Below are 20,762 nucleotides of genomic sequence, written 5' to 3'. Positions count from 1 at the left end.
GTCAGGCCCTCCACAGCCACCCCAACCCCTAGCCTGGACAGCAGTGCCCCTAGGTGAGTTCATGCTCAAGGGGGCACTGCCCCCGGGCAGAGAGGCCACCACAGGGATGGCAAGTAGCCGGCTCCGAGGCCCATGCCCATCCCGCACGCAGAGGTAGCTTTGGCCAGTGGAGCTCAGTGTTTATTCCTGCTGATCCTCAGAATCCTTCCCCACGTGGCCCTCCTGATGGATACAAGAGGAAACCTAATTGTTATGGTGTAGGAAGCAGCAGGCACACGCCCACACCCTCTTTCATTCATTTATCCATCCAGCCAACACTGACTGCGCTCACGGCGGCCTGTCCTCTGTCCCTGCAGGAGCAGCAGCCTCAGCCACTACGAGGTGCAGCCCAACAGCTCACTGGAGAGCTACGATGGCCTTGGGCCTCCTTTCAGCTGCGTCTTCAAGGTGAGCCTGAGCGGAGCCAGATGGAGAGTGAAAGACAGGAGCCGAGGACCCCGCACTTGAGAGGGGAGGAATCCGAAATCATTGCTGGTTCAGGCGGTGAGCCTTGTCCCTGCCACCCTCTCAGGCGTGGCTTTGGACAAGCACCTTCTCTCCCGGGGCTTTTCAGTCAACTGGAACATAATGGGGCTTCCAGCAAGGAAGAGGAGATGTTCCAGCAAGGGAGATGAGATGTGTCCGCATATAATCTTTTCAATTTTTTTTTTTTTTTTTTAATGATCTGAACGCACTGGGGTCAATTCTGTCCTATAGAAGCAGCCCAGAGTTGGCAACTTCACAAAACCATGCAGGATTGGGTCTGTCTTTCTGTTCCACCTTCTTCTACGTGCCATTTTCGCCTCCCAGTTTCCCCTCCCAGCCCAAGATGGCTGCAGCTCCCACCACCACGTTCTCCTTCCAGGTGGCGGGAAGAAGGGAAGAGAGGAAAACACACCCTCCCTACTAAGGAATGCACTCCTTGGCAGCTCCTCACTGCCAGATCGCTCTCATTGCCCGTAACATCATGGGTTAGCTCTCAGGCAAGCTGGCAAATGTGGTTTCTGTCACTAAGGAGAATGAGAATTGTCAGATACTGGGAATCTGAGGGCCCTGGGGTCCTTCCCACGCCTGAAGGCTGTGCTGAGGGCTGACGTTTGAAAGGGTACTCAGGTCTGGATGGTTTGTCCAGGAGAGGTCTGGTGACCTTTCCAAGACCACACAGCTCGCCAGCGGCCCCTCCACTGGGGTTATGTTCCCAGTCGCTGTTGATCCCAAAGCCCTGCTTGTGGTCACGGCGGCCTTCATGCCGTGTGTTGCGGCTAGAATGGGAAACCGTCACCACCATTCATGTCCTTCATTAAGTAATGACTCCCCTTTCATCACAAATCAAGGGCTATCACCATCTCCACCCCCAGCCTCTGTCCCAGCTGGCCAGGCAACAAACTCCCCTGCCGCGGACCAGCACAGCAGTAGACGATGAGGCCGTCTCAGGGTTGAGAGAAGCGTGCAGGGTGGTCAGGGCGTCGGCGAAAGAGATGACAGACAGACACACTTCAAGAGAGTGAAAATCTGAGTGTAATTTTCTTTGAGTTGGTGACCAGTATATATATGTTTTCTAAAAGCATAAGAATGGCGAACATCAGTGAAGAAATCAGCTTGCTTATAGGTTTAGCTTACCATTGACAGGGCAGTGATTTACATCTGGACCCAGGCGCATTCCTAAGTAGTTAGGCTATTATTTTTTTTTTTGTTTTAGGTGATTAGTTTTTTGTTTAAACTACTCACTACCACTAAATTACTATTAATTAGCACGGGTGAGTTTTACTTTTCACAATGTAATATTTTTATCATTAAGATTAATGCTAACAAGGCTAAGCATACAACAGAGAAATTATTAAGCTAACAGTTCTATTAATACACAGTTTAGTAACGTTTCATTTGAATTAGCCTAGTTATTAGATTTCATGTTTTTTTTTAATCAGCAACCAATGACCTTTTTAGACAGAGAAAGAGAAAAGATTTTAGCAAGAGAAAAGATTTTAGAGAGACAGTTGTATTAGAATAAAGTTTGTGGGCCTTGAGAAGGTGAGATAAGGTTCCGTGTGGTCAGCATTCCTGTAGTGGCTCCTGGAGGTAGTTATCTTTCAACAGGCTTCCGTCTTATCTATGTCTTCGGGGGGTTTGCTGTTCTCCCCCTGCTTCAGGAAGTTTTGCTGTTCTCCTCCTGTGCGCTGGTTTCTTGCCCAGCTGGACCTAGGGACCGTGGCGAAAGCCATTAGCCCTAAAGGTCACTGCAGGGGGAGGTGCAGCACTCCCCCACACCATCAGAGGTGGGACCCTGGCTCTCCTGCCTCAGGGCCCCCAATGACTTGCCCTCAGCCTCCGGGACCCCAACCCCTTGCAGCACTTTCCATGTACTTTCCTGCCCAAGCCCCCAACCATGATTACACAGAGCTTAGCATTACTCAGAGGACTAGATGCCAGGGGACTTGTAGGGGGCATTTCCCAGAGCCGGCTGGGGCCCTCACTGCCCTGGGGCTGGTCAGGCCCTATGGGTACCGCTCCCCCCATACCTGGTTCTGCTGCATGTGCACTGACACCTTCCCGTCTCTGACTACAGGTCCAAAACTTGGGTTTGTTCCCCGTCCATGGGGTGATGATGAAAATCACCGTCCCTATCGCCACCAGGGCTGGCAACCGCCTGCTGATGCTGAGGGACTTCCTCACCGACCAGGTATAATGCCCTGGGGGCTTAGGAGAGGGGACCAGAGGCAACAGACAGCACCCTCACGTGTCCCCAAGTCCTCAGACCCCAGCTCCTCCAGGGAGCAGGCCCTCCCCTGGGAAGAAGAGGGAAAGCAACATCTGTAGGAGGCCAAGCGGCAGGCAGGGCCGATGGTGAGGCTGGCTGTGTCCCTGCGCAGGGGAACACGTCCTGTAAGATCTGGGGGAACAGCACCGAGTACCGGCACGTTCCAACAGAGGAGGACACGAGCCCTGCCCCACAGCTGGTAAGTGTTGCCGCCGAAAGCCATGGGGGACCCAGAGGAGGGATGCTGAGTCGGGAACTACTTCTCTCCTTGGCAGTAGTTTGTCAGTGAGAGCATGTGCCCAGCCTCCGGGAGGAGACACAATGCAGGAAGCCACTTTCCTGCCCTTCTGCAGCGCACCACCTCCAGGAGACAGTGTGTGGCGAGGAAGCCTCGAGCAAGTCATGTCAGTGTAGAGATGTGTGAGCAGAGTTGGGGTATAAGTTGGAGTGTGGGCATAAAAGAATTCACCAGAGACACAGTGGAGACTAGAAAAGGGGGATTTATTGAAATACACTGCTAAGAGGAGCAGCAGGCGAGACAGGAGAGGTCTGCACATGAAGGATTTGGGCCTCCCCTTTATAACCTATTTTTTTTTTTGCAGGCTTTTCACGACTGGGGAGTTGGTTGGGTTGGTTAGTCCTGGGATAGCTGGTCTTGGGCATTGACCTTTGACACAGAATGTGTCCTGGCCCTGCTTCTGCATTCAGGGTCAAAGCCCTGGTTCCCATAGGAGCCTTATCAATTCCCTTTCTCTATTCCAGCCTCCCAAACCTTCCTGCTGGGCGGGGGCTGGGGGCTTCATTTTAACCTATTAAATGCTACCCCAACACAAACAGCCAGGAGAAAAGGAACAGAGACCGTGGACTCAGGCCTGAGCCTCCAGGGGCCGGTGGGAGAGACCGTAGAGGCCAGGGGAAGCAGCCAGGCAGAACACACACATGTCTCCTTGGAGAGTGAGCGCCCTGCCCCGGGGAGCTCAGCGTCACCTTCCAAAGCCTCCCCCGAGGTGTATGTTCTGGGCAGTCTGTCCCCAGATGCCAATTTCTGAGCACGTCTTCACTATGTCTTACCCACCCAGACAAAAAGCTTAGCTGTGTTAGCTTTATTTGCCCCAGTAAGGGCCTCCCACAATGCATTTTTTGAGAGTGGTGCTCTGCACTGACCGCGGCCGGGGACAGGGAGGGGGTGGAAGTGGCTGTGAGAGCCACACAAATAACTTTAATACATTCTAATTATTCATCTGACATGTGTATGGGTTATCCATTGAGATATCTGCAAACAATAGTAACTGTTATAGTTTACTCATTTAATCCTTATAAATAGTTTTTCTCATCTCGCTCTGGGTAGGACCTCCAGGGCAATGGTAAACAGAAGTGATAAGAGTCTTGTCTTGATCCTGAGTTTAAAGGAATTGTTTTTAATTTCTCATTATTAAATTATACTTGCTATAATTTTTTACATGAATATCCTTTATTCAGATTTAGAAAGGTCCCTGGGAGTTTTTATCATAAACAGAAGTTGGATTCCCTAAAATGCCTTCATAGAATTTGTCCCTTTTATCCCTTTGGAGGGAGATGACATCATTGATTCCCTAATGTTGGACTGAAATTCTTCTCTGGAATACAGCCAAGGGATGCACGACTTCACAGGGAGCATCGGCTACGCCATTCTTCCCTTGGCCCCCGGCCACCCCTGCACCCCCAGCCCTGGGTCCCCCACATTTGTCCCCTGTCCACTGCCCCACCACCCCAAGTTGGTCGAGCAGTGCAGCTGTGCCATCAGTCTGGGGGCCCACTCTGCAGCTCGCATTCTCAGGTCAGAAGTAGAGATGCCTCCCCTTCCTCCCCCAGAGCCTGACCGCTCACCCCCGAGACCTACGTTCTCTTTCAGAATCACAGCAACTCCGACATTGTCTCCATCAACTGCAACGTGAGGCTGGCTCCCAACCAGGAAATCAATTTCCAACTGTTTGGGAACCTATGGCTGAGGTCCCTAAAAGCAGTACGTAGAGCCCCTGGGCTGGGCTGGAAGGATGGGAAGGAGGGGGTGCTGGGGCATCCCCACCTGGGGAGGGGCCAACTTCTGACGAGAGCTCTGATTTTATACAGCTCAAGTACAAGTCACTGAAAATCACAATCAACGCAGCCCTGCAGAGGCAGTTCCACAGTCCTTTCATCTTCCGAGAAGAGGACCCCAGCCGCCAGGTGAGCCCCTGGGAACCCCACGGACCTGGGCTCTGGCTACGCCAGTTTGAGCAGGGGCCGCCCTTCCTCTAGGGTTTTCACACACTCTTGGCCGTAGTCCTGCCGGAGACAGACCTGCGCAGGTAGTGCAGCACACCAGGAGAGGGGGAAAGCAAGACTAGCAGCAGTTAGGGCAGAGGTGGGAAAGGCAGAAGGAGGCATCCAACAAGCGCCTGGGGCTGCACCACAACAGCCTCAAGGAGGGGCAGAGGAAAGAAGGAATCTGCTCATTTTGCATTTTGCACTAGAAGAAACTGGCCTCCAAGCCTGTCAGCCCCAGTGGGCCACAGTGAGTCTGTGACTTGGGCAGGCCAGCAGCCACCATTAGCAAGCACCCCACCCCGCACCTCCCCACCCACTCGCACCTCAAATCTAATGAAATGCAAGTGGCCTGTGCTTCACAAGTCCGGTATGAACTGAACTTGTGGATGACGCTGAGCTGGAGAGGTGCTGGGTTCAGAGATCGAGGCCCTTGGGTTACCTCTGAGAAGTTTCACCAGAGCTCCCCTTTCAGTGGCACAAGGCGACTTTCCCACGAGGCAGAGATGTTTAGTTATATTCAAAGGGCAGGTTTATTATTTTAAAAAAAGGAAAGATGCTTGCAGACACAAGCAGGCAGAAGGAGTTGCCTCTAAAAGGGACAAGTTTGTGAATGGAGACGCCTGCATGGTCACAGGCAGACAGCTTGGGAGGAGAGCTGCTTCTTGCCAGTGTAGAAATTGCACTGTACATAGTTCTTTGGGGGAATGATTTTGTTCCTTTGTGGAATTGTTATCTATTGTTAAATCAATTACTTCTAGGATGTGACTAGGTTGACCTGTAAGGACCGGGGGGTTCTCTACAGTGGCCCTCCGGCTCCACATCCCACCTCTGGTCTGCGACTCCAAGGCTTTCTATAGTAGCATCTGATACCTGCAACAGCAGCTGGTGCCTAAGGTTTTGCATGTCTATAGGTGGCTTAACAGCTCTGTTAATCATTTCTACCCCCACCTCCAGTTTCTGGTCTTGTGACCCTGTATCCTAAGTTTTCTACACTTAGCCTCCATCACAAACATGTCTCATTATTGGGACTCAGAATGTTGTAGGTCAGACTGGCCGAAATCAGGGTCTAGGAGAGGGGGTAGGCTCTGAGGGAAAACGAGAAGTTGGATATTGAAAAAGTCCCGACCGCTGGGACACTGGGGCACGGCGGCTGTGGACACTGCTGCCCTCCATTGGTCATGTCCTGGAACCGTGGCCTGTGCTCCGGGCGAGCCACCACCCATCACCTCCCGCCCAAACCCAAGGCAACACTGGTCAGCAAAACAGGCATGGACCAGAGTAAACCACCCAAATCCAGTCACCCAAGGCCACGGTAGGGTTTCCACTGGCACTGGATTTCTTGACCTTTGTGGCCTCTTCCTCGTAAAAAAATGTTTTTTATGACCCCCGTCCATATCAAGATGACAATTCAGGTAAGATTATATTCACTTTTTATTCTAATTTTCAAAGAAATAAGGACTTTTTTATGGGCTCCCAAAAGCACTGTGGGCCCTAGGCACTGCCCAGCAAGCGTGTCTGCAGGTAAGCCACCCTGAGCTCAGCAGGGAGTGACTGCAGATGAAGAAGAGGCACAAGGCCAAGGCATAGGACACCAACAATTAGAAGCTTGGGAAATGATGAGGAAACCTCAAAGGAGAGGAGCAGGCTTTGGTGGAACCCAGAGAGTAAGTGGCCCAAAGTGGAGACAGAAAGCGTCTCAACAAGAGGCAAGTTCACGGGGTCCCAGTCAGTCCATCTCCGGTGTGTGGCCAGAGCTTGGAGCCGCTGCAGGCTGGGTGCCGCCCGGCCCTCCGATGGAGAAGCAGCACATTTGGAAAGGAGGATTCACAAGGCCAGAAACTGAAGCTGCTGGAGATGGGGGTAGAAATGATTAACATAGTCGTTAAACAGGCTGTAGAGAAGGAAAGTATCAGGCCAGTCTGGAGGTGGGGATGTGGAGATTGAGGGCCATTGGGAAAAAATTACCAGTCCTTTCAAATCTACAAGTTACACCAAATATAGATAAAATCCTTAGGTGCCAACCCTGGAAATAATTTAACACCAGCAGGAAGGGGGCTGGGGCCACCAGGGGGCACAAAGGAATGATCTCCTCCCAAAGAGAAGACAATGCATTGCCGCACTGGCCAGGCGAGGCTCTCCTGCCCGCCTGTGGCTATGACCTTCTCCCCTTGCCAAGCAGCAGAGGCAGCTCTCCTCCCTAGGCTGCCCGCCTGTGACTACGCAGGCCCCTTTTAGCAAACCTGTCCCTTTCAAGGGCGGATTTCTGCCCGCTTGTGTCTGTGCAAGCATCCTTTACTTTTCTTTCCCTTTTCATTTAAATCTGTCCTTTTGGATAGAACTAAACATATCAGCCTCATGCGAAACTCGCACTGCGTGGCTGAAAGGGGAGGTCTGCTGAAACTGTTCTCAGAGGTAACCCAAGGCCCGGCTCTTTGAAACCAAACCTTTCCAAACAGACATCACCTCCAGCATTTCCTTGAGGACAATGATGCAGTTCTCCAGCTGGTTGCCAGCTGCTTCCTGCCCTCCAGCCCTGCCCCAGGCAGCCACGGGAACCCCAGAACAGTCAAGTTATTGATCTAGCCCCCCATACACACCCCTTGCAGATCACATTTGAGATCTCCAAGCAAGAAGACTGGCAGATCCCCATCTGGATCATTGTGGGCAGCACACTGGGAGGCCTCCTGCTATTGGCCCTGCTGGTCCTGGCACTATGGAAGGTGAGGGCCCCGCCAGATGGGGAAGGAGGCAGCATCCTGGCTGGATGGCCCAGGCCCGGGGGTCCAGCCTGAGGGCCCTGTGGAGAGCTGGCACCCACCCAGCCTCCTCCCCCGAACCTGACTGCAGCATGGAGCCCTCAGCACAGCAGACAGGTGGCTGGGGTCACCAGGGGGCACTAAACCTATGGCACTGACCCTTCTGTGGGTCCCTTTGAGAACAGGATGGAAGCTAGGGTTCCACTTACCAGAAAAAAATACATACACGTATACAACCATAAAATTTCGCCAAAAGTTAACAGACTATTGGCAAACTGTCCCCTCAAAGTCCTTCTCTATCTCTGTTAAGAACCCCTCAAGTTAAGAACCCCAGATGGTCTGAACCTCTTTCTGTGACAGCTAAGATGAGGGAAGCCCAGAGAGCAGTGTGGGCAGGGCAGAGTGCCCCCTGGCTTCTGTCTCCAGCCCTGGGGTTCCATCCACCCCATTCCAACATCCCCTCATCAATTAAACGGCCCATTGTGCGGTCTGGGGTGGGGGACTACTCATGGAAAGCTGAGGTGTTCAGGAAGCCTTCTGAGGAAAGAGGCCTGAGGTGGGCTAGCAGAGGGAGATCAGGGAGAAGAGACAGATCTTGTCGACTCTGCCCTTCCCTGAGCCTTCTGCCTTTTATCCCCACAGCTCGGCTTCTTTAAAAGCTCCAAACGCAGAAGGGAACCCAGCCAGGACCCCACCCCCAAAGAGCTGGAATGAGGTTCCCGAGGAGGCTGCAAATTGATGGGGGCCAGGATGCCCGGAGAACCAGTCGGTGTGCAGGCCCAGGCCAGTGGCCCACCGAGTTGGGGAAGAGAGGATGCCAGCTCGCTTGCACTTGACCTCTTCTCCTGAGAGAAGGGCCCTGCTCCCTCTGGAAAGGAATTCAAGCCAGTTTTAAGAGGGACTGCCCTATTGGGAGGCCAAGACACCTCCAACACAGATCCTGGGGATTAAAGGGATGCCTTCTAAGGCATAACTCAAAGCCTCCCCAGGGCTCTGTGGGGGCGTTTGCTGCCCCCACTACTAAGGTGCTAGGAATTCCTAATCATCCCCATCCTGAGAAGAAACCCAGAGGAAGACTGCAAATACACACTCCAGGCCTCTAGTTCCAAAGGACCCAATGGGACAGCAGATCTGGCTCTGCACTGTCCTTCCACCCCATGCTGCAAGGGCTCCCGAGTCACCCAGCTTCCCCAGGGGAGATAGGCCCCCAGAGCTACCCCTGAGCCCAAGGGCTTAGGGGCGATAGCTACTGGCGAGGGATAAAGAAAGACTCTGGGACTTGGAGACTATGACGGACAGGCAGCTGGGACCCAGGACTTGGGCACCCACCCTGAGAAGGGGAAGCAGGCAGCTTCTCCACCCACCTGCGTTCACACTGACTTGCAACCCACACACTCCCTCACCCTGCTCTCAGCCCCAGCCTCTCTGCTACCAAACTCCCAGGCTGCTTTTATTCCTAGGTACCTCATAGGAAGCCTGGATGATGCAATCCCCAGGGCTCCACATTCCCACTTTTGTCTTCCAGCTCAGCCTGCCAGGCAGCACCAGCAGCAGGAATTGGAATGGAGCCTCCCCGCTGCATCATCATCATCAACACACACACACACACCCCACCCCTCATCCCTTCTTCTGCCCACCTCTGCAAGGGACAAGGACTAAGGAGGACTAGGCAGGTGCTGCTGGGGGAGGGGAGTCCTCTCTGAAATGCACTGAATAAAGCCGGTGCAGGAACCCCAGAGCCTGTGCAACCTTGGTGGCAAATATCTGACCCACCGGGCTGTGGGACAAACAGTACCATCAATGACAATGCCCCGAGGACAAGAGGCACACCTGGTGCCCAGCTGAGTAATTTATGCCTTAACCTTGTTTTAAGGTAGAAATAAAGGGGGATACATCAAAAGCATCTGTCTGTTACATAATATGACTTTTACTGTCATAAATTTTTAAGAAAAAAAATTTAATCCAGTGTCTAAAAAACCAAGGCCCATTCTGTGGGCAGAGCATGCCCCAGTGAGCAGCACTCTTCAGAGGAGGCAGACAAGGGCCTCCCTGCTTCCTTCCTATGGTCTCTAAATGCTGGGGAGGGACTTGTCCACCTCTTGGTTCCAAGACAATCCCTCCAAGTGGCTGCCTGACCTGTTCCCTCCCTCCCAACACCCACCATTCCAGCCCTGCCCTCTCAGCCTCCCGATTTCCCCAGACTCACACTTCAGTGCCACAGTGCTGACCTCCTGCACCATGACTTGGAGTTTCTTCACCTTTACCACAGGTTGCTCTTAAACCAAGTTACCTCCACTCTATTCTTGTGCAACTGAAATACCAAAAAGTCAGAATAGAACCTTAGAAATTGTTACATCTTTTCCCTCCAGAACCAGAGAAGTCAAGACATAGCTGGAAGTTGCACAGTAAAATCCACACTAATCCCAGGGTTGCTTGGCTCAAGCCAGATACATTCTAGCTCAGCCTTAGTGAGGATTGGTGAAGGAGCAGACAGAATTGATATAAAGTAACACTTTATGGGAATATTTTTTTTCTCAAATGGTAAAACCAAGATCAGAAGGCAAGATTTTAAGATAATTTTTCATCTGAGCCATGATCCTCCTGAACGGAATAACCAGACTAAAGAAGAACCCATGAACTCAGTCAAAAGTGCTTGTTTGATTTAGCGTCCAAACACCCTAGATCTGAGAACGCTTTTATGAGAAACCTGTTAGAGGTTGGCAACCACATTTTTAAAAATTGCCATGTGCAGCCACACTGCAGACCAAACAAATATATCTGCAGGTCAGATGCAGCCCACTGCTCAGTGATTTGCAACCTCTGGACACTCAAGAAGCAGCTCTATCCCCAGGACTCCCAGGTCCCTCCCTGCCCTTCCCCACCCCACACCAAGAACAACCATAAGTCAAAAGGTAGAAAAGCTGGGAGGCCTATCATTCAAGGCCTTTTGCCCTTTTCTTGTGTCTCTCTGCCCTTGCCCATTAATTCTCCCTTACCCAATGCTCTGTGTTGTATAAATGTTCAAAATCGGCCTTAAGAGTGCCTGCTAGGAGAGAGAAGATGAACGTCATAGAGAGCAAAGCCTCGTGCCAGTGCTTAAGACCTGGCTGCACATCAGAATCTTCCAGGAGCTTTAAAAGTGACCTATGCAAAGGCCCCACGCCTTAATTGGTGGGAGAGGGGCCAGGACATCATTTTTGCTTCAAAGTTCCCCCTTGATGACTCTTATGTGTTGAGCTGAAGTCAACAGGCAGGTGAACATGCAGGCTAGAAAATAAACAAGGGGCGAACATGCACAGGGCACTTGCTCGAGGAGTAACCAGAACTGCTGTCATCGTGATGGTGGTCAAGTTAACTCAGGTCTAGCCTGGTGTTGGGAAGTTTCTCTTGTTCCAGCAAGTCTTGAGAATGGGAATCACTGCAGGACACTTCACGCAGCTCCCTGGGTGCTTCGAGTCCCAAGGGGGCTCCAGAGTGGAGCACATTTGCTGCTGTCTGGGAAGGGAAATAACAGTAGATTCGGAAGCAATTCTGGCATTTAGCAGCAAGCAGCCTAAAATGCAACCTCAAATCAACATTAAAATCCATACTGTATTGCACAAATGTCATCCTTCATAATGTTCTCTTTTAATCATTATGATGGAGCTAAAGCTGAACTCAGTATTTCATGAAATATAATCAAACTTAAAAATGATGGGCCGCATCAGCCCATCCTAGACACAACTCTCAACAGGCTGCTTTGAGTTCCAGGTGGCCACTGAAGCTCAGCGATTCGGTGGCAAACTTACATACATAGGAGGAAATATGCCTGGAGGTCTGACTCTTAGTCAATCAAATCACCTGGTGGCGGCACAAGGGTTAAGACGCAACCCATGAAGCTATGCACAGCCACTGCAGCACAAGTTCGATTCCCGGCCAGCCAGGAAGCAACCCACATGGAAAGCAACAGACCTCTCCAGACTCGCCCCGCTGCTCCCCTCAGCAGTGTACTTCAGTCAATCTGCCTGTTCTGTTCCCCACTCTGTCTCTGGTGAATCCTCTCACACACACACCCACACCTCTGGTCTTTCCCCCAGCTCTTGTATGCATAAATCTTTAAAAAAAAATAAAATAAAATCACCAACACAGGCAGTTTTATGATTTGGTCCATGGATTGTCAGGATTTTGTTGTAGGCTGTCTAGTAGACCTCCAAGGAGTTGGAAAATGAGGCATGTGAGACACCCTGGATGGGTTCTGTTGATTCTGACATGATTCAATTCCCACACGAGGAAAAGGCAGTCCTGAGAAGATAAAGCTGGGAGAAGCAAACACGTGTGTACTCAAGAGACCACTGTCCTAGTGTTCTGTGGGGAATGTGGACCTCAATGATGGCATCCCTCCGTGCCAGCCAGCTGAGCACTGGAAACGAGAAATACTGGCAGGAGAGTGGCTTTTCTCAGGTATTACATAGTGCGATATGCAAGTTTAGAGGGCATATTGTGCCCCTTAAAATAATCATCAATCTTGAGTTGAGCTTCTCAAAATGGGATCCTGGAGCCATTTCAATCAGAACCACAGACTTCAGTTCTACCCCAGAACTCACAGATCAATTCCTATGAGGTCATTCTAAGCACATTAAACCTACAGAGTCAGCAATCTAGGGCCACAATTTTCTGTTATTCTCTAAACTTCAATGTCAGTTCCTTAAATAGTGTGGCCATTCTCAGCTGCCCTGAAGCCTCTCTTGGTGGCAGCTGTAATCAGCAAAAAACCCCAAGGGGCATCCTTCAAGTAGTGGGGTGCTGGGTTTCCCTTTTGTTAAGGAAGGTGGTTTCTTTTTATTTTTTTAAAGGTTTATTTACTTATGCATACAAGAACTGGGGTACAGGCCAGAGGTGGGGGGGCACAGAGGATTCACCAGAGACAGTGGGGAGCAGAACAGGCAGACTGACTGAAATACACAAGACAGGTAGCAGGTGGAAGGGGTAGAACGCTAGAACAAAGACAGAGGGAATGACTGCCCAAGGAAATTTGGGTGTGGAAAGGTATAGACTCATTGCTATCTCTATCAGCATTCAAGGAGTTTTAGCACCATACTCTCCCAGAATAAGGCCTTAGACTTGAGTTTGTCCCCCTGGCTCCAAGCCCCAAGATGCCAAGCAGCCTGTAATGGCAACAGCTGGCTTAATCATTTTGTCTCTGGCATGATGACTCACACTGCAAACCTGACGCCCCCAAACAGGAAGTAGCCAGGTCTCTCTATTCATTCCACACACTGGTCTTAGTTTTTACCTTCAGCCAATGTCATGCCAGTCCCTTATTCTGCACTAACTTCTTACAATTAAAAATAAATCTCCCCAAATTATCCCTATATTAGTTTTAACATCAACTAGGTAGGCTCTCTCCAAGGGCATTCAAGCTTGATCGACCACTTTTGTGTCACAGTCTATTCCATTAGCTTTAACATCACACTAAAGTAGGACAGCATGTTCCAAAACAAACTGAAACAGGCACAGAGAGCTTTGCTGGTTTAGCATGAAGGGAGGGCTAGAAGCTTTGCACCTGGACTCTGAAACTTTTTGAAAGATAAAGGCTAAAATTATACCTAGCTAATGCAAAATATTCCTTTAAGGAGGGGCCCATTCCTTAATGGACTCATCATCTTCCCTAATCAGTAATGCCTTGTTCTATTTTATCTCCTGGTGCTATGTTTTAAAAAAAGAGCAGCAACTCAAATGTTTCTTTTTGAAATGTTTTCAGGTGGCCCAAGCCAGAGTCAAAAATTAACATCATAAGCTTTTATTTTGGGAAATTAAAATTTCAGGGAAAACAGAAAATCTTATTTCAAATAGGGACCTCTAGCTGGAAAACAAGCTTATCAGAGCAAGGACCATCTTTCTTACATTGGTCTGACTGTCCCTAGTACAGAACCTAATAGTAGGTGCTCAGGAAGTGTAATGTCTGGCGTTTGTTCCCACTGGTGGAGGTAGAAGCAATTCCCAGTCCTGCTTTTAGGATGGACTAATAAGCACACTAAACTTACAAAGCATAGGCAAATTTAAAAATATAATTTTGTTTAGGCTTGCTAAGATTTTGCAAGCCACCTGAAATTTGCATCTCATACTGAAATTTCTAGATCAAGTATTTGATGAAATGTATTACTGCCAATATTTTCTGTAGTCTGGTCATCTGTTACTTTAATAGAGCAGATATTGTTGAAACAAAACGATGATTAGAATCTCTTTGGATGGTTTCTGCAGTCGGCTGCGCATTGCCAACAATTGCAGGCCCAGAAGAGATGCTATGAGGAGCTTCTCTGGCACTGGCACCAGATTTACACAGAGGAAGAGAGCACTGTTCAGCGGGTCAAGATACCAGAGCCTGCCTGACACTTTGTTCTTGTGTGATGTGGATGGAAAAGTCATTTATTTCTGGTCTCTCTCAACTAAAAAGAGAGAGATTTATGTTAAATGACTTTTTCAGTTCTCTATAAAGGGACTGGAAAGGCTATCCTAAATCTAAATTTGAAAACATGTGCCAAGGATGTACTTCATTACTATCTAATACTCTTCTGGTAATCTTCACCAATGTAATTATGTGAGGTGTGAATATTACAAAGGAAAATGCAAAATTATCACTACTTACAAATGATTAGTGTATCTGGGACATTCCAAAAGAAGCAACTGAAAAATTACTTTTAAAAAAGCATTTCCATTAAAATGTCTATATATAAACATTAACATTTAGAAGTATAGGGGCCTCCCTGGTGGCGCAAGGGGTTAATAAGCACAGCACAATGAAGCTATCAGCAACCTCTGCAGCAAGAGTTTGATCCCTGGCAGGCCAGGGAGCAACCCACATGGCACAGCAGACCTCACCTGTCTCACCCACTGCTCCTCTCAGCAGTGTATTTCAGTAGATCCACCTGTTCTGCTCCCTACTCTGTCTGTGGTGAATCCCCTCATCCCCTGCACCTCTGGCCTGTACCCCAGTTCTTGTATGCATAAATAAATCTTAAAAAAAAATTTAGAAGTCCATATAATGGGGAAAAGTTTCCATCCCCAATATAAACAAAAAAACCTGATAATAAAAGATAATTTGCAAGACCTAGATAGAGACCTAAAACTTCATACTAAATGAACATATCTTTCTTTTGGATAGAAAAGCTCAGACTTATACAGATGGTGATGTCTCCCCAAATAAATCTATCAATTCAATACTAAACAAATATTCTTCCAACATAAGGTGACACTAAAGTTCATCCTGAAATATCAACATATAATAATGAACTGTGTCCAACTCCTGCCCCTGCATTAAAAGAAAAAAACCCAAATGAAGAAATATTAGCCCCATCAGTAGTAATATTTAACATTTACCAGGGACTTCACTATGTGTCAGAGGCACTATGTTGAGCATTTTAATTCTCTTACTTATCACAATATAAGTTAAATAATATTATTGTCCTAATTTACAGAAACTGAGGCTTGAATAGTAAAGTAACTTGCTCAAGATCCTCAGGGCTAACTACTTAGAGAACCAAGGTCACTGAGCTAGCGAGTGCTAGAGCCTAGGCGGTCCCCAGAGCTCCCACACTGCAGATCAACGGAACAGAACAGAGAAACTGTTCTGTTTTACCGATTTGGTTTATGATTCAAATCAGTAAAAATGAATTAAGGGAGCTCTTGGCTAGCTAAATCTTTACATCCAAATAAATGCCAGCTAGGTCAAAGATTTAAATCAAAGAGGAGGAGGAAGAAGGGGAAGAAGAAAAGGAACAGGTGGGAGGGAGAAGCCATGAGAAGAAACATGGGTTAGAGGGATTTATATACCCACCTTTCAAGCAAAATATAAAACTCAGAAATCAATTAATTATAAAATTGGGTACATAAAAATGTAAATTTCTGATACATGACCTCCATTAAGATTTTATAAACACAATCATGAATCCTGAAGTTCCAGGCTAGGAATAAATTTGTTCTATAAACATAGTACACTAGGGATGTACAGTACATCAAAGCATTTTTGAAATATCAATAAACTGAAAACCTGAAAGTCCAACAATAAGGTCTGGTTAAATAAACATTAAGTCTATCTACAGAATTAAATGACATGAAGTTGTTCTTTTTTTAAATAATATACCAAAATGAAAAAAATTGCCTAAGATATCATAAATGAAAAAGACAAGGTAGCGAATAGTGTAGGAAAGACAAAAGGTCATTTGTATTTTAAAAAATGAAATGGGGAAAATACACCTATGTACAGAAAAATTCTGGAAAACTACTTGAAAAACTGTTAACAATTGGTTGCCCTCCCTGAAGAGTCCAAATGGGAGGCAGAAAGAAAAGGAACTTTGTTCTTCTACTACTTCAATTTTTCTTCACTGAAATTTCCCCCAGGTATAACTTTGGCAACTTTTTTTTTTTTTTCAATGAACTCAACAAGTGGTCACCTCAACTAAAGCACACGGAACAATAAAGACACAAACTTCAAGGTAGTTTTTTTTTTTTTTTCAAACATTTACTGAACACAAACACCATTTTTTTTTCCTTTTACACAGCAATATTATTAGTTTCAAATTAGCTGAGCTTATTAGGACTGTCAATTGCCATGAAATTAAAAATGATTCTACATGTCAAACTCAAAAGAAAATGTCATGCAGTATATAAATCACTAATAGATCTCTGGTGCAGTCAGCAAGTTTACTATGTTTATTAAAGTCACGTAACTGGTTTGACAAAAGTGCACAATAGAATGACATCACTGGTTTGTTATAAATCACAGTGAATTACTAGAATACAACAATGTAGTTCCTCTACATGGAGGACTGCAGGATGGGGTGAATATTATAAAGGATAGAATCTTTTCAACATGTTAGGCCAGTCAGATTTTACTCACCAATTATATACCTCTGAAAAGATTGGTTAGGAAAGCTGAGGACTTTTTCCTCATCTTTTCTCCTCTACCAATTATTTAGCAAAAACAAAAAAAGCCATGCACAAATTTCACAACACCTGATAAAAAACAAATACAAAACCTTGTTCACGTCATCACTTGGCAAGCTTGCATCTTCACTCCTTCATTTTTCTAATTAGGCCATTCATCACATGACTCACTCCTAAATGAAAAGCTGTTAATAATTTAGCAATACTCACCCCTGCACACACATCAAGATACACTCCCCGTAACCATCAAGTCAATGTCCCTTCCCTGCACATTAACACAAATGAACACACCACAAACCTAGGACTAGAGACCACATTTACTTTACAGTTTAAAAAATTAATGTATCACCACTATCAGTGTCGTATTTCAGATGCCATATTTGGACAGGGATGCTATACAACCCAGCCCCTTTAGATTTGGGCAAGTCTTCCAGAAATATATAAGAAAGCCCTGCAGTGTGCCAGACATAATTAGGAGCTTTCTACTTTCCAGAGAGGGTATCCAGAGCAGAGCTGTGTATTTTCGCAGTAGGAAAGAACACACGGCTTAAAATCTCATGGACTAAGAACTTTTTATAGCGCAAAAGGCCAAGTTTTGTATTCTTTAACCCATTTTAATGTTATAGTATTGTCAGTGAGAAAAACAGAATAAGCAACTGTACACTGGTACATCTGCTAGCCTGAAAAGGAACATTTAAGATTTTTACAGAAAATCAACCATAAAAACAAGTCCTTTTTACTTTTATCCATCTACCCACTAGTTCAATCACTGGTTGCTTCTAAAACCAGCAACCTGTAATCCAAGGTCCAGGAACTCATTCCTCACCCCACCCCATTCCAAAAAAGAAATGCTTATGCTTGAATAATCCAAATAACTCTAAATAGCTGCCTCAATTGCAGGAGAGGTGGTGACAGGGCGTTGTTCCCTTGGGATTTTAATTTTCAAAAACACTTGCTAAGACAGAGTTGATACTTAGGAAGCTGCTATCCCCAAATCATATTTTACTTCAAACAGTGCTATCATACCTATCTAATTTTCTCACAACTACTGGTTATTAATCAACTATTAGTACAATGAAATAAACCCTTCCCAGAAACAAGCAAGATCAAAGCTTGCTTTTTTGTTTTGTATAAAGTTCCCACAGCAAAGAGCATAAAGAAGTTGGACTGCAGCCTACTAGAACAATTCAGGTTAGACTAAAAAATCTTTGTTATGTCAGTTATTACGCAAAAAAATTACCTTTTCTCATTAATTGAAGGAACAGATTTGCTATCTATTCCTTAAATAGTTATCTAAAAACAAGGGTACAATGTCACCAACTCTATTCAAAGCACAAAACCCACCTAACTTTTTCATGGTTTGCCCTGGCATTAATCTACCTGGGCATCTAGTTCAACCAAATTTATATGACTAAGTGAGATAAAGAAGTTTTGATTGAATTCGTCATGTTTTCCAGGAAAATTTACAGTCCAAAGCATCATTCTATAGTAATAAACATAGAAACAGCTCAGAGTTCTCAGAGTGCTTAGATACACAACTATCACCTTTCATACCTATTTATTTTCCTTAAAGACAAAAACAGAAAAAAAAAAAAAAAAAAAACCCTAAGCTTGGGAAGGGTTTGGCTAAACATTTTTAAAAAATTCTACCAAAAATAAATTTAAAAAAAACAGGCATGTAGATTACTTGTTTCAAGAATTGTTTTACACAGGTGTTTCACAATACATATTCGGATTTATTTTATAAGACAGAATTAGATCCTTAGCAATATAGTATGCAATGTATTACTATAGTTAAAAAAAAAAATGTTACCATTTAGTAGAATCATAGTTTATTCGTCTTTAAATTCCTTTTCCAACTTTGTCAGCATTTCAATCAGCAGTTTTACTTTCTCCAGCATTCCGTCCTCCCTTTTCAAAAACACTGAGCATCATTAAATTTTGATGTCTGAATACATACATTTAATCACTATTCTCATTTTATTAAATAAGTAGTATCTAAAATGGGACTGGTCCTGGGTAGCCAAAGGGGTGAAAACATGCAACATTACCTGACATTTTAAGTTTCGGTGTTCAAAAATCATATACATTAATAATGGGACCAACTGAATACCAGGTATCATAGCTACTCCTCAAACTGTCAAATAAGCAGATCTTGAAACTTAAAAAATACAGAATCTGATCTGAGCCGTGGAGAAAGTAGTGATTCACTCACCTTGAGGATGTGCATTTTCTCTTTCAGGCCATGAGTTGCCAAAAGCAAGGTACAGTAGTAGTTCCTTGGTTCACACCAGGAGGATCAAAGCCAGTAATTTTCAAATTAGGGCTCGTTCAAATACCTCCCCTTAAACCATCCTAAAAACCTTCCTTGTAAAAATCTCAGGTTAGGAAAACAGAAATATATTATCATGACAGAATTTACCATCAAAATATTCCTAACTGAAGCAAGAAGACAAACAAAGAATTAGAGTAGCTGTGAAAGTATCTTGCATTCTTCAGGGAAAAAGGTTTCAAATTCCTTCCCCCTCCCTTTCATTCCCCCTTACTCTTCAATACATGTCATTCCGTGGGGTTTCTCTACTTTATTTAAGGCCCTAGGTGCCGATTTTGGCTTGGTCATTTATGTTTTATTCTGAACCTTTCTCTTATACTTTCCTGTACTTCACAAAGCAATATCCATACTACTCACACAGAAAATGTTAATTTAAACCTTAGAGGGTGGGTGGTTTTTTTTTTCACTTTTTATCTGATGTTGCTACATCATTATAAAGCTTTCCATTAAAGAAAAAAAGCTGCAGGTCTTTACTTACAGTACCATGCACTATGAGTAGCTAAGGCATTCATTTGGCACTAGAGAGAAAAATACAGATATAGCTAATTTTGCTTTATCATTTTTAACATAAATAGAAATAGGTGTGTACCCTTTACTTCAATTTCTGTGATGCTTAAAAGTTAATCACAGAATACTTTTAGTCTGACAAATGATATGTTGTCATTAAAACAAAGCAATACAAAACCATAATGACCTCTGTAAAGCCTGTTGGAATGAGTGACATTTTATGGTTGAAAAATTTGCACTCTCACACAGAAATACCTTCCAAAGTGGCATTGCAAATTATTTTCATCATCAAAAACATCTAATTACCTAAACCATACTAGTGATTTTTCTACTTCTTATCGCAGACTAAGTAAAGGAAGTAAAAAAAAATTAATAAAACTATCCTAGTTCCTTCTCATCTGTCATAAACACCTTATTAGGGAGGCACAAATAATGCCCTCTAGAAGAGCAATTTCCAAATTTTAAAAGCTACCACATAAGAGAAAAGGGAGAAGGGGATAAAAATAGAATGTATAACTATATTGTGACAATGTTTCATAAGAAAACACAGCATTCATAATTTGTACATGTCTATGAGCTGACCCAAATGCAGACTGCTGCAATTTAGATAAAATACATTAAAACAGAGACTTCAAAGAATTTTAGAATTCAAGCCTCAAGGCCAAGAGTCCATCAATATTCTCTGAAAAGTTGTCCAACGTTTGTTACCACTTTGTATATACCAACCAGCATGATACAATAATTTCAATGGATTTAACTTTAAAATTCTAACTATCATGAAATAATTAATTCATGAAATTAGCACATTTTTCAGATTAATCTGCATTTTTTTTTTTTAGTCCTCCCAATGTTATAACGTGTTTATCACACCACATAAATAATGGAAGAGTGAAAACTACCTACAGCAGCTTGGCATGTGCAGAATACCTGGGCATCCCGTTATGGAATGTTCCTTAGTTATTTTTCTTCATACAATCCTCGAAACTGCTGCAAGGATAACACGCTGACACAGGCTAACAGAAATACTTTTGTAGGAATTTTTTTTTTCCCAAAAACATTATTAACGTCAAATCATAAGTGTCCCTTGTTACATAAACAAAATATTTTATATTCATTCCTTAAAAAGAGAAAGCAAAGAGTTAAATGACCTATATCCAAACACCTC

The 20,762-nt window shown here is 45.3% G+C and overlaps 1 protein-coding gene across 1 annotated transcript in view; it reads left to right on the top strand.

The window, feature by feature from the left end:
• Window positions 1–9,741, top strand: part of ITGA11 (integrin subunit alpha 11) — a 113,430-nt gene extending 103,689 nt beyond the window's left edge. The window contains exons 24-30 of the mRNA XM_037502795.2: window positions 357–447; window positions 2,603–2,716; window positions 2,907–2,993; window positions 4,686–4,796; window positions 4,904–4,999; window positions 7,687–7,800; window positions 8,479–9,741. Of these exons, the coding sequence (XP_037358692.2) occupies window positions 357–447; window positions 2,603–2,716; window positions 2,907–2,993; window positions 4,686–4,796; window positions 4,904–4,999; window positions 7,687–7,800; window positions 8,479–8,550 (685 nt within the window). The 3' untranslated portion in view covers window positions 8,551–9,741. The remainder of the gene's footprint in view (window positions 1–356; window positions 448–2,602; window positions 2,717–2,906; window positions 2,994–4,685; window positions 4,797–4,903; window positions 5,000–7,686; window positions 7,801–8,478) is intronic.
• Window positions 9,742–20,762: the final 11,021 nt, after the last annotated feature.

The sequence above is a fragment of the Talpa occidentalis genome, unplaced genomic scaffold (genome assembly GCF_014898055.3).
Source record: "Talpa occidentalis isolate TD23 unplaced genomic scaffold, MPIMG_talOcc4v2.1 talOcc4.11, whole genome shotgun sequence".
NCBI lineage: Eukaryota > Metazoa > Chordata > Mammalia > Eulipotyphla > Talpidae > Talpa > Talpa occidentalis.
This window is presented reverse-complemented; position numbering and strand designations above follow the sequence as displayed.